At 42.5% G+C, this 14,549-nt stretch overlaps 1 protein-coding gene across 1 annotated transcript in view; it reads right to left on the bottom strand.

The window, feature by feature from the left end:
* STK24 (serine/threonine kinase 24) overlaps positions 1-14,549 on the bottom strand; it is a 106,525-nt gene that overhangs the window by 7,097 nt on the left and 84,879 nt on the right. The window contains exons 4-9 of the mRNA XM_038759194.1: positions 12,085-12,193; positions 11,812-11,969; positions 9,730-9,915; positions 7,314-7,459; positions 5,536-5,659; positions 4,916-4,984 (exon numbers count right to left, since the gene is read on the bottom strand). Coding sequence (XP_038615122.1) covers positions 4,916-4,984; positions 5,536-5,659; positions 7,314-7,459; positions 9,730-9,915; positions 11,812-11,969; positions 12,085-12,193 — 792 coding nt within the window. The remainder of the gene's footprint in view (positions 1-4,915; positions 4,985-5,535; positions 5,660-7,313; positions 7,460-9,729; positions 9,916-11,811; positions 11,970-12,084; positions 12,194-14,549) is intronic.

Below are 14,549 nucleotides of genomic sequence, written 5' to 3' on the forward strand. Positions count from 1 at the left end.
AAGATATCCTCCTAAAGGTACATTCTAAGCCTACTGATCCTCTGAGAAAGAGTTTACAGTGCTGGAGTGGTCCGCTGATACATGTACTAATTAAATTAGCACAGTGTGTATGGCAAAAAAAAGAAAACTTCAGTTCCAACCAATCATTAAGTTCTCTTTCCTGCTAACACTTTCCTCTAAAACCAGAAGTCAGTGCTTCTCAGGGGTGATCTGCATTAGCTTTCGCTGGAGTTCCAGCAGGGCAAGGTTTGTAATTGCAAACAGACCTCCCCTTCTAATAATTTCTCTGACAGTTACTCCTAATCTCCTAATCTGACGAACAAACAGTCCTGTGGATGTAAACAAGGCTGACTGCTAGCCACCACCCTTCCCAAAGCTGCACGTAGTTTTACGGCACTCAGTCATCTCTCTCCCTCCTACCTCTCCTGGCTCCTCTCCCACAACAACCCAGCCCATATACTTTGCACCTCCAACAATGACCAACCTCCTCTGCCTCAAATGTGTCGCTCTCACCATCGACCCCTTGCTCACACTCTCCCTCCTCCTTTTTATCCAACAGACCACCACTGAAGATGCACTACTAAAATCACCTCCTCCAGGAAGCCTTCCCTCACTAACCCATCCACTTCCCACTCTCTGTTGGGCCGCCTATCTATAATTTACTTTAATGCCTGTCTCTCCCACTAGATTGAAAGCTCCTTGTGGCCAGTAATTTCTAAGGCACTTTGAACAGTGCCCTGCAAACAGTAAGTGTTCAATAAATATCACGGATTGATTGCGGCTTCATGAGCTTCCAGAGGAACTCTACAAGAGCCAGCTGTTCAATCCCACAGTCTGGGCCCACTTTTTTGAGTTAAACTGCTACTCCTCTAAAAAGCATTGGCTGTGTCTGCAGGGGCAAAGTATGCATTTAAGGAGACTTTTCCTTTAAGACATTCTATTAAGGGCCCAAAGCTACAGAAAGGCCAGTATTAGGGTTCCGATCCCGGCACTGCCATTTGTCTGCTGTGTGACCTTGGGTAAATCACTTAACCTCTCTGTCCCTCAGTTACCTCATCTGAAAAATCAGGATTCGAAGACTGTGAGCCCCATGTGGGATGCTGACTGTATCCACCCTAATTAGCTTGTATCTACCCCAGTGCTTAGTACAGTGCCTGGCACATAGTAAGCACTTAACAAATACTATAAAAAAGAACTACTTCACAGCTCAGACTAAAGCCTTTGATGCCAAGGATTGCTCGTCCTCTCACCTAGTCTGCTTGACACAATGCTGATGTCAGCGTATCAGCCCCATTCCTTGATCCCTCTATCACTGGATGAGTGGGAGAGTGGAGGTGCAGATGAGGAAAGGGGGACAGAGAACCTCAGTCACCTCAGGCAGTCACTGTCCAGCAAGTGTGTTGCTGGGACCAAGGAGGAAGGAGCACAAGTTCAGTTTCATATTAAAAAAAAACCCTCTCTCTTCTTGGACTCAGATTCTTGACAACATTTTCAAGCTGAACTGCAGCCCAAAATAACCCAGCACCAGGTTGCTACTGAGTCTGATATTGTTGCTGTTGATATTGTTGTTAACATCCTGTCCCAGGTCACATTTGGGAACCAGAGTTAAGCCTTGGCTCTTGCAGATTCAGCCCCCGATGTATCTATCAAACAGTGATATTTACTGCAAATTTACTGTGCACAGAATGCTGAACTAAGTGCTTGGGACACTACAATACAACAGTTGGTAGAGACGTTCCCTGCCCACAACAAGCTTAAAGTCTAGAGGTGTATGTGGCATTTCTCAAATGTCACAGGAAAGCAAAGAAACTACAACCCCATGAGATAACTGATCTTTAATCAACACCTCAATATTAACACATATTTTTGTTAGTCCAAGTGTATCCTATATACTGTGAGAAGCCACCTTCATTCTGAAGCCAACTTTAGTTTGCATGCCAATAATACTAATTACAATAATAATAATTGTTCAGTTCCAGCACCCAGGATTCTTTACTAAGCAGGTGTGGCCTTTACTCCATCTTAAGGAAATTAGTACCACCTGAGGCTCCTGAAAATCTGAGAATAAATGTTGCCACCTGTGGACTAAAGGAAATTCAGAACAGACTTGATTACCTAACTGCTCTCATTTGGTACTTGGGACCACTGCAGTTCAATGTTATATAGTACTCTCCTAGGTGCTTAGTACAGAGCTCTGCACACAGTAAGCACTCAATAAATACAAAAGATCGATTGATTGACTCAAATGCAAGCACAAAAAACACTCATGTCATTAAAGCAGAAGCCCAGAACTAGACAGGTCAGATTTTGCTGGACAATGAAATGAAAAGTGGCATAAATAAAACTCCAAGCTTTGAGGCACTTTGACAGCTTTACTTCAAACCATAGTAAGCTCTAGACTAACTACAAAACATTCAAAGAGTGTTGGTAAAGCTCATGCAGAAAGGTGAAACTCCTTCATTACAGTCATTTTGTTCTCCCTATTTCAATCCCAGCATCATGCTGGTTGGATCCCAGGATGACAGGTTTACCACCTAGATGGCACTGACAGTCTACACTGAAGTGTAGAGAGAGGTTAGGTTCGCATTCCTACAGTCAATTTTTCTGTAGATCTGATCTTTTTGGCCACAGTGACCACCATTTTCTCTAAAGAACTGCCAACCAGAATGATGCAATTGTATCTAACTGGTTTTAATCTGTTTATTGTTGTATTATACTCTCCCTAGCACTCAATAAGTACCATTGAATGAATAATCCCAGCTCTTGTCGGCTGTGACCGTAGGCAAATCACTGAACTTCTCTGTGCTTCAGTTATCTCATCTGTGAAATGGGGATGAAGACTGTGGGATCTATGTGGGACATGGACTGTATCCAACCTGACTAACCTGTATCTATCCCAGCGCTTCGAACAGTACTTGGAACATAGTAAGTGCTTAAATACCATTAAAAAAAATTATAAGACCTAGCCTGTTATTGAGTTCAGCCCTTCAGTTTTGTTTTGTGTGTGGGTGGTTGTTTTGTTTTTTATACTGGGGAAATCTGTGAATTCAACCTTCTGAAAAACTGAGAAGCAACATGACCCCGTAGAACTAGCATGGGCCTAAGAGTCAGAGGACCTGGGCTCTAATCCTGGCTCTGTCACTTGTCTGCTGTGTGATCTTAGGCAAGTCACGTAACTTCTCTGACCTCTTACCTCATCTGTAAAAAGGGGATTAAATTGGGAGCCCCATGTGGGACAAACTGTGCCCAATTTGATTATCTTACGTCTATCCCAGTGCTCAGTACGGTGCCTGGCACAGAGTAAGTGCTTAACAAAGACCCAAAGGGAAACCCATAATAGGTTGCTAACAATCCCTGTAAACTCCTCGAGGACAGGGATCATTTCTACCAACTGTATTGTCCTCTCCCAAGTGCTGAGAACAGTTCTACGCACACAGAAGGTACTCAATAAACGTCACTGGTCAACTGATTGATTGGGACTGCAGCCCTGATTCCTGGTCCATGAGAATGGGCAAAAAAGCACTTTGGAGTTTGGGAAGAGAAAGGTGCTCCCTGTAGATGCAATTACTGCAAGCAGTCCTGCCATAATGTGCTTTCAGTACGAATTGATGCAGTTAGAGAATTAGGGAACAATCACTTGACAGTGCAAGCCTATTTGGATCAGTGGGGATACAGTGCTGGAAGAAATGGTGATGTGTAAGGGCAGCGCCACAGATCGTGAACACTGCAGTGTGAGTTTTCCTTAACATGGGGTTTTGTGAAAATGCGATCTTCCATGTCATACAACTGTGTTGAACTAGAATTCTTGATACAAAGGGAGTTAAACAACTAATTCTCAATTTCCGATTGGCCTAATAATCTGGTGATGGGAAAAAAGGGGCACACTTACTGGCCCCCAGATTTTCTGCCACCACCCACTTCAATTTCCAATCATCTTCCAATAATAAGGTTAATCCTCACATAAGGACTTCAAAGCCCTTAGAGGACACTGCATCGCTATCTTTGAAGTAGGGGTCAGGTCTATTGAGGAATAGGAAGCTGACATCACACAAGCAGCCAATGACAGGAGAAAGGGCTGCTGACCATAGAATGGGTTATCTTGTCTTATTTTATTGGGGCTCTAATGAGGTATGTGTAATCTGAGAATATTTTCATCTGTAAAATGGGGGTTTGGACTGGTTAGCTTGATTAGCTTGAATCTAGCTTGAAGCAGCGTGGCTCAGTGGAAAGAGCACGGGCTTTGGAGTCAGGGGTCATGGATTCGAATCCTGGCTCTGACAACTGTCAGCTGTTTGGGCAGGTCACTTAAATTCTCTGTGCCTCAGTTCCCTCATCTGTAAAATGGGGATTAAGACTGTGAGCCCCCCGTGGGACAACCTGATCTCCTTGTAACCTCCCCAGCGCTTAGAACAGTGCTTTGCACATGGTAAGCGCTTAATAAATGCCATAATTATTATTATTATTATTACCCCAGCGCTTAGTACAGTGCCTGGTACGTAGTGAGTGCTTAAATACCACTGAAAAATAAATAAAAAATATAGCTGAAGGATAAATGATAGCGGTCAAAGGGATTTATAAATCCCTCACAGGACCTTTGTGGTCCATTCGTGGTAAAATCTACTCTTAATGCTAGCACGGAAATTATAACACCTCCTAACATCGTCACATCAAAAAGAAGAGGGGCACCGGAAAAGTAAGAATGAGAATAACAATTTGAAATACTATACACAAAACTAGTTTTGTATTTCAGACGCTACCAGCCCCTCCCAAAAAAGACAGTGATAAGTGTTGGAAGGATTGGTAGCATTTCTAACAAATCAATGGATTTACGACTTTGAAATAGTCTATTTCAGTTTGATCCATGCCCAAGCAGCCTGCGCCATAACACATTACCCCTCAGAAGTCAGACTCTTACCTCTGCAAATATAGGAGAAATGACTGTAGATAAGCACTGAGACAAAGGCCTCCTCGGAATATCTTCTACCTTCAAAAGAAATACAAAGTTATCAGAATCATTCCCTGCCTGAAACTCTTCATATTCCTAGTTTTAGTTCTAGTTCAGATTGGTCCATGGATTTTATTTCCACATGATTAAAGTAGAAATCTTACGCAGTTTACACAAGGGAAACCCTGGTGCCTACTGAAATGCCTGAAGGGAAATTAGAGGAACTGGAAAATGATTCTTTCATCAGAAAGGGAAATATATGATCTGGTCTGAAATAATTTGCAAATAATAAAATACAAAGAAAACTGTGTATCTGCACACATTTATGTAAAAAAATGAAGTGGAACAAAATGAAACGATTAAAATGCCTTAAAGAGGAATGCTTTTGTGATTGTATACTCCTCTTTATTGGTCAAGATGAAAAAATACAAGACTATCCTCAATAACTCCATCAAATACAAGGAATAAGACTGAAGAGGTTAGGCATGACTGAACTACTTTTAAATATTTAAAAAGAATTGAATCATAATTTCCGTACTACTGATTATTCTCTAATCACTTAATTACTAATCCAGCCAAAGCACTGCTACCTCATTTCTTTCCAACTCCTGTGGCTGAGCTGTTCCATTCTCAAGATTCTTGGGATTTTTTTCTCGGATTGTGAAGATCCAGGACCCTGAGTCACTGCCACCGGATGCCTGGCCTTCTGTTTCCCTTAAAATAAAAATTCATTAATCTTCCATCACCAAATAGGTGAAAACTTAAAGAACATTCAAAAGGTGGAAGCTAATGATAAAATACAAGAAAGTTTACCTGCGTGATGTCTCTGAGTCTCAGGTTCCCAAATACAAAATGGGGATAAATACTTGCTCTCCCTGCCTCTTAGGCTGTGAGAACATAGTGGGATACGGACTGTCTAACTTGTATCTAACTCCTTTGTTTGGCACACGGTAAGTGCTTCACAAATACTACTGTCACTATTATTAGACTGAATGAGAACAGAAGCAATCAAAAATGGAATCTAGTCCCACCATATCAAACTGGGTATCTTCAGCTGAAAGTGAGTGAAATCATCTGAGGTGACACTATTAGGTCTTGGTCTTTGTTCACTAGAGCTGTAGAAAGTTGATTAACATTGTGGCCAACAATCTAGTCTGATTTTTTTTTCTAGAAAGCTTAGTGGCATTCAGCAGATTAGTAAAGATTAAACAACCTCTGAGGCTGCCAGACCTGAGAAAGCCATGTTCAACATAATCGCAGAAGATAAGCTAATCTGGAAATCATTTTCTGCCATACATGAAGATTTGTGATTTTCTCTGCAGCAGGTAACTGTGTCCTTAGTCCAGCCACACCCGCAAATTTTCAAACGATAGCTTCATTAACCCATAGCTAAAAATCTCTCTCCTGCTCCCGGAGTTCCAAGTTCCTCATGAGCACTGCCATAAAGCCGTTGTTTCTAATTTTGTTCCTTTACTTGGCCTTCCTTCCTTCCTTTGCCTATCTCGTACTCACAGCCCTCCAAGGGGAGTACCCTGTTTTAGACTGTGAGCCCCTGAGGACCAGGGCCCATGTGCAACTCACATTTGTGTATCCTTTTTCAGCACTTAGTACAGTGCACCACTCACAGTAGGCACATAATAAATACTATTACTACTACCACTGAAGGACATATGACTGTAAGCTCCATATGGGCAGGGAACATTTCTGCTAATTCTGTTGCATTGTAATAAAATAATAATTACAGTTATATATAATTATATTATTATTATTATGGTATTTGTTAATCGCTATGTGCCAAGCACTGTTCTAAGAGCTGGGGTAGATACAAGGTAATTAGGTTGGACACAGCCCCTGTCCCACATAGGGCTCACAGTCTTAATCCCCATTTTACAGAGGAGGTAACTGAAGCACAGAGGAAGTGAAGTGACCTGTGGCAGTCAGAAATTAGAACGCATGTTCTCTGACTCCCAGACTCATGCTTTTTCTGCTAGGCAATGCTGCTTCTCTAGGTCACATCTGTTCTCTAAGTGCTTAGTACAGTGCTTTGTACATAGTAAGCGCTCAATAAATTCCACTGATTGAAATGATGCTTAAAATATATAACCTAAAGTAATCAATTGCCTTTAAACTCGACTTTTAATAATCACTTCATAAACTTCAAAATCCTCAAGAATCTCCATATTTCCTAGTTCTTCACAATTAGAACTCTTTTAAGTTTCCTAACGGCACTTCAGGCAGTCAAATTTAGGGTTCTCAAGCTTCAAAAATCTAGCCTTCTGGAAACCTTTCTTGAAACAGTTTGATGCTTATGGTAAAATGTTGAAGGAGGGAGAGGAAGGAAAGAAGTTAAATAAGGAAACACACTTACGTATCGGAGTCCTCAGAGCCAGAGTCGTCATGGCTCTGTTCAGCCTTCCATCTTTTGTACCTGTCAATGAGCTCCGTCAAGTACGATGTTTTCTTGGCATTTCGAATGATGAATTTGTGTTTCAACAGCTCCTTGGCTGTGGGTCTCTTAAAAACAAAAAGATAATTAATGTAAGATTCGAAGCATTACACTCATTAAATCTAAATGAACTACCATACTATCATCTTAAGAAAGACTAACTGGTCAATCCATGGTGGTGGCAGGGGGGGGAGAGAGAGAAAGAGAATACAGTTGCATTAAATTCTATTTTGATCATTTTCCCCTGGGTTCTACTTAACCAAAGGGTGTTTTTTGGTTTAAACTAGCATACCAAAACGTCATAAGCTTGTTCTCCTTCAGAGAAGAACCAAGTCAAAGCCAAATAACGAACTCCACTCCCAGGTTCCTACTGGGAGTCAAGCCTCTCAAGTCCAGAGAGGTTCATTCACTATTCCTTCTATAACCTGTCAAATGGAAAACTTTTCCATAGAAATAGACTAAGTTTCCTCTGCCAAGTCTAAAAAGATTTTCATTCCTTGCAACGAATTGTTGCTTGACCTGGAACTACACTTTAAACTTGGGTTTATAATATTATTTTAAGGAAATTATCTTTCAGCCTCAAATTTGGCAGCAGAATTGTCTCTTCAGAGTCACAGGAGAAAATACGTTTTAAAACCTAAGCTTAAGCCAAGGTAAAACAAAAGACAGGGAAATACAATGAAAAATAAAACACTACCTGCATTAGCTCAAGGTCACCTCAATAAGAAGAACACCAGTAAGAAAATGTTTATAGCTCAATGAACTTCTTTTAAACTGCACGCTGAACTGATTAATATTCTGGGTTTAAAAATTTAAAATATCAGCCCATTGTCCTAACAAATATTTGTAAAACAGTTCTTTTCCTTGACTATCCGGGAGAAATTAGGAACTTAAATTTGTGACTACAAGTACAAACTCTAAGAACAACAGAAAAAGGCTAAACAGCCATATACCCATGAGCTGAAGCACAGAACTTTTAATTTCTCTCCAGGTCCCACGAAAATTCAGTTTAGTTCAGTGAGAGTAAAACTCCAGATCTACAAAAGACCCATTTGATGTTGAAATACAAACCCAAAAGGTGCAAAATTGACCCGAGAAGCAGCATGGCCTGGGAGTTAGAGGCTCTGGGGTCTAATCCCAGCTCTGCCAACTGCCTAACCTTGGGCAACTCAAAACTTCTCAGTGCTTCAGTTTCCTCATTTGTAAAATGGGGATTAAATACTCGTTCCCTGTCCTACTTAGACTGCGGCCGCACATGGGACAGGGACCGTGCTCAATCTGATTATCCTGTATCTACTTCATTCATTCATTCAATCATATTTATTGAGTGCTTACTGTGTGCAGAGCACTGTACTAAGCGCTTAGTAAAGTGCTATGACATGTAGTAAGTGCTTAACAAATACTACATTTATTGTTGTTACTATTTTTAAAACGGTATTTGTAAAGTACTTACTTTGTGTCAGGAACTGTATTAAGTCCTGGGGTAAATACAAGCCCCAAACAGGTAACTGAGGCACAGAGAAGTCACTCTGTACTTCAGCGCTTAGCACAGTGCTATGGCACGTAGTAAATGCTTAACAAATACCACATTTAGTTAGTATTTTTTAAAATGGTATTTGTAAAGTACTTTGTGTCAGGAACTGTACTAAGTCCTGGGGTAAATACAAGCCCCAATCAGGTAACTGAGGCACAGAGAAGTCAAACGACTTGCCCCAGGACACACAGCAGAGGAGTGGTGGAGCCGGGATTAGACCCCTGGTCCTTTTGACTTTCAGACTTGTGCTCTTCAGATCCATGCACTAGGCCTTGTTGCTTCTCCTTGAGATTTTGATTTAAGTGTCTTTTGGGGAAAATTCTGGGAATTTGGTTCTACAGAGAGAGAAGTATATGTGACCTTGAGGCTCAAAGTGCCAGTCTTTTACTTTAAATGCAAGGGCAGAAAGGTAGTAGGGCTTCTAGAGGTATTGAAAACTGAGGGGTCAGGATTCTAAGAGCTAATCGGCCAGAAAGCTACCCTTTCGGCCTTTTCCGCCCTGATGACCAATTCCAAGCTCCAAATACTGCGGGAGCCAATAACTCCCATTACCCCCGTGGACTAGACACCTGTAATGGGGACACATCGGCTCCTAGCAATCCTTCACAGCGACCGACATACACCCTGATAGCTTTAGCTGAAAACGATGCCGGCTGCATTTGCAGGCCTATTCTAATTCCTCTGCTCTATACCGACCTTCTATATCAAAACTCCCCGGTGGTCAGAGAAATCAAAATAAAGCATACCACAAGTTCACAGCTCGATAAAATGTTGGAAATTGGGATGAAAATGTTTGAGACTCACAAAGCTTGGCTCCTTGTTCAAACAGGCCTCAACAAACTCTTTGAGGGATCTGCTGTAGTTGCCTTCCAGCGTTGGCGGGCTGTTCTTTGGGATGAGGAATAAAACCTTCATTGGATGCAGGTCTGAATGTGGCGGTTCACCCTTGGCAAGCTCGATGGCTGTTATGCCCAAAGACCAGATGTCTGCCTGCAATACAAGAGGGTCACACACAGAGCCGAGTTGCTTGGCATATAGTAAGCACTTAACAAATACCGTCATTATTACTATTGTTATTTATTATTACCAGTGCACTTGTAGGTCCCAGCCAAGGACAAGCCCTGATTCCAACAGAGTTCCAAACCTCCTCAGCGAGCTCACTGGGGAAGTCAGTGAGAAGCAGCATACATACTACCTTTCAATCTTCTCCTTGCCGGCCCCCGATTCCTGTTGGGATCCTGGAGAGGACACAGCCTCTTCCAGTGGAGAGTTTCTCCCAGCCTGGGACCCTTATTCCCTCCAAACCCACCCTGCCTTCAAAGCCCTTCTAAAATCCTACCTCTTTCGATAAGCTTTCCCCAAATAATTCCCAATACCTCAAGTGGCACAGAGGAGCAGCATGGCATAGTGGATAGAGGCCTGGGAATCAGAAGGTCATGGGTTCTAATCCTGGCTCCACCACTTGTCTGCTGTGTGACCTTGGGCAAGTCACTGCACTTCTCTGGGCCTCAGTTACCTCATCCATAAAATGGGGATTGAAACTGTGAGCCCCATGTGGGACAGGGACTGTGTCCAACCTGATTTACTCATGTCCACCCCAGCACTTAGTACAGTGCCTGGCAGATAGTAAGCGCTTAACAAATACTACAATTATTATTAGAGAAGCAGCGTGGCTTAGTGGAAAGAGCACGGGCTTGGGAGTCAAGAGGTCATGGGTTCTAATCCCGGCTCCACCACTTGTCTGCTGTGTGACCTTGGGCAAGTCACTGCACTTCTCTGGGCCTCAGTTACCTCATCCGTAAAATGGGGATTGAAACTGTGTGCCCCATGTGGGACAGGGACTGTGTCCAACCTGATTTACTCATGTCCACCCCAGCACTTGGTACAATGCCTGGCAGATAGTAAGCGCTTAACAAATACTACAATTATTATTAGAGAAGCAGTTTGGCTTAGTGTAAAGAGCATGGGCTTGGGAGTCAAGAGGTCATGGGTTCTAATCCCGGCTCCATCACTTGTCAGCTGTGTGACTTTGGGCAAGTCACTTCACTTCTCTGTGCCTCAGTTACCTCATCTATAAAATGGGGATTAAGACTGTGAGCCCCATGTGGGACAAACTGATAATCTTGTATCACCCCCAGTGCTTAGAACAGTGCTTGGCACATAGTAAGTGCTTATTATGTAAAATTAATTATTCATTTAAACAAATCCTTGGAATTTGTGCCTAAATATGCATTTTCAATTGTGCCTTCACTGATTTATTTAAATTTCACGCTCTGTGACTGCTTTCATGCCTGCTTCCCCCAACAGTGGGTAAGTTCCTTGCAGGCAGGGACCATGTGGTAGTTTCCCAAGCCCTTTATGAGCGTGTTGCTTCCAGTGGGAGTTACCATAACAACTGCCACTACCAACGGCGGCCTGAGCATGTGGCTCCTCCTGCCCTCTCCTTCCGGCTGTCTGGTGTCCTGTTCGCTGGGGGTAAAGGGTGCCCCAATCAATCAATCCTATTTTTTGAGCACTTACTGTGTGTAGAGCTATGTACTAAGCATTTGGGAGAATGCCATATAACAGAATTGGTAGACATGTACCCTGCCTACAACAAGCTTACAGTCTCGGGTCCCTCCTAGCAGACTGTCCCAAATGACCAACTCTGGACTGGCTTTGCTGGACCAAGTTACTAGTCTGGGCCTTTAGCTAACCCCAAATCCTGCCATAGTGGAGTGTGAAAGATCAAATGGCAGAGTCAAAAGTAGGCCCACAGCAGCGTGAGTGCTTCAGGAAGCACTCTGGACTCTCATACTACGTATAACTTTCACATTGCATCATCCCAAAAGGAACAGATGAGGAAAATGAACAATCTCAGAGCTTGGAAAAATTATCAGACTGTACCTTTGAGTCATACGCTGACTGCTTTATTACTTCAGGGGCCATCCAAAAAGGTGTGCCCACAAAGGTATTTCTTTTTATTTGGGTATCTGTCAGCTGCCCTGCTACTCCAAAATCTGCAAGTTTTACTTCTCCTTGTTCAGACAGCAAGACATTGGCCGCTAGAAAACAAAATGGACGAAATAGTATAAAGTTTTGGAATTTTGTTCAGGGTGGAATTCCCATAGCTGTTCAATGTCACTGTGGAGAGAAAAAGCAAAATGTTTCTTTCCTTACCTTTAATATCTCTGTGGATTTTCTTTTCTGAATGCAAATAGTCGAGTCCTTTCAGAATTTCTCTTAATATTGTAGCAATCTGAGTTTCATCTAGGGAGCCAGGTTCTAACTAACAGAAACAAACACTGCATTATGTTAAAGTCATTTATGTACCATCTTCAGTGCCAAGAGCACTCGACCAGAGACAACATGGAATGAGGAGAAAATGCCAAGGTCAGTCCACTCTCAGTCATCCCCAAAGCACAAGAACAGCTTGGATAAGTGAAATTCTTAGATAAATCCCCAAACTTCCTCCAAACATTTTACCAGGAGCAAAGTCAATTGCTTCAATCTTTCAAGACTGCAAGGCCAAGGAGAAGCAACACAGTTTAGTGGGTAGTCAGGGTAGTCAGCACGAGTTAGAAAGACCTGGATTCTAATCCCAACTGTACCACTTGTCTACCGGGTGACTTAGGGCAAGTCACTTAACTTCTCTGTGCCTCAGTTCCCTCATCTGTAAAATGGGGAATAATACTGTAAGCCCCATGTGGGGCACATATCCAACCTGATTATCTTGTATCTACCCCTGTGCTTAGTACAGAATCTGGAACATAGCAAGTGCTTAACAAACAGCAATTAGAAAACTCCAAAAAACTGTTTCCTGAGCCTTCACTGTGTGAAGAGCTGTGAGGCATTTGCAAAGAAAACAGCAAGACAAGTTAGTTAACTACTCATGGGTAGCCAGTCTAGTGGAGAATGGATGGACACGCATGCAGAAACACATGAATTACAAATGCAGAAACTGGAAACAGAAAAAGAGGGACAAAGAGCTATCCAAAATGCTAACCCTTCCCTTGTTCTTTTCAAGATTCCTGACCCATAACAGACTGTATCTTGGTCTCCCTGCTACGAAGAATGCAACTGTTGCAGTTTTAAATGACCTGGCCCTCTCTGTGCCTCATTAGTACTTTATCTATTTTACTTGTACATACTTACTATGTTTATTTTATTAATGATGTGCATATAGCTATAATTCTAATTATTCTGACGGTTTTGACGCCTGTCTACTTGTTTTGTTTTGTTGTCTGTCTCCCCCTTCTAGACTGTGAGCTCACTGTGGGGTAGGGACCGTATCTATCTGTTGCCGAGTTGGACTTTCCAAGCGCTTAGTACAGTGCTCTGCACCCAGTAAGCTTTCAATAAATATGACTGAATGAATGAATGAATGTACGAGGATTTGGACCTTAACTAGGTCAATGATGCTCTATGTCATCTTCAAACCTGAAGAACTACCAGTTCCAGGAACACCTGGAGTTTCAAACCACTCCCCTGCCTATCCCAAAACTTACATCCTGGCCCCAGGAAGGGAGGGGCCCAGGCCTGGAACTCCTCTCTGGGGCTTGCACAGAACAGAACTCAATCCCCCACTGCATAAAAGGCCACTAACAAGTACAAATAGGATTCTCCAAATCCTGTGTCACTGCAAAGCTTTCTTAGGTGAGGAAAAGGTAACAAATTAATTAGCTTGTTCTATGTCAGTTTGTTGCATATTTCTAATATTACTTTACTGAAAACAGAAACTACGCAAATAATTAGCAATAAAGAAAAAGGCAACATTAATCTTTTTTTAGAAAAGCAATTCTCTCTACAGAAGCACTGATGCCTTCGTTATGGAGCTGCTTTCCCTTCTGACTCTTTTTTCAATAAAAACAAAAATCTGTTTTTCTCCTCAGATTTCAGCACACTTCATGCTTCTATGGCAACCAAGTTTTTCATCCACTTCTCCTGAACCAACTAAGGCTGTTAAGAAGTCACCCTGACTGACAACATTTCAAGTGCTTAGTACAGTGATTTGCACACGGTAAGCGCTCAATAAATACAACTGAATGAATTTCACCTCCGTTCTCTTCCCTGGTTCACTCTATGGAGGAGGCGATTGAAAGCAGGAAGGAAGAAGAAGATACATAAGGGGGGCCCAGGTTATCCACAAACTACAAAACTGGACTCTGAGTAACTGAGTTGGCTGATCTGTGGTTCATGATGCACCCAGTTTTCCTATAACTGGGGGTTGCAGTCTCTTGGAAAACACCATTTTAAGGAAAAAAATCACACTGTAGAACTCACCGCACCTGATACCACATACAACCAGTGCATGTAATCCAAATAGGTGTGTGCTGTGGGACAAAAGTTCCTTAAATTTCCTCACAGCATCCTAGCCAAACGTGGAGCATACATGCACACTGCGGCAGAATTGAGGGTGCACAAAATTGTTCACATATAAATCTAGAAGGCTCTTGTTTCCACATCAAATCTGTGGTATGAGCTGAGCATGTAGGCTCTGTCTCCTTGGATGGGAAGGGGTGGTGGGCCGGATCTGGGGTCAGTGCAGCTGGCACCTGTCCAAGCATCCACAACACCAACCCTTCTTCCTCACGCCCACCCAAGCAGCCCAAGTAGAAAGGCTTCCCCAAAAGGTATGACAAGGA

Source organism: Tachyglossus aculeatus, chromosome 17 (genome assembly GCF_015852505.1).
Source record: "Tachyglossus aculeatus isolate mTacAcu1 chromosome 17, mTacAcu1.pri, whole genome shotgun sequence".
NCBI lineage: Eukaryota > Metazoa > Chordata > Mammalia > Monotremata > Tachyglossidae > Tachyglossus > Tachyglossus aculeatus.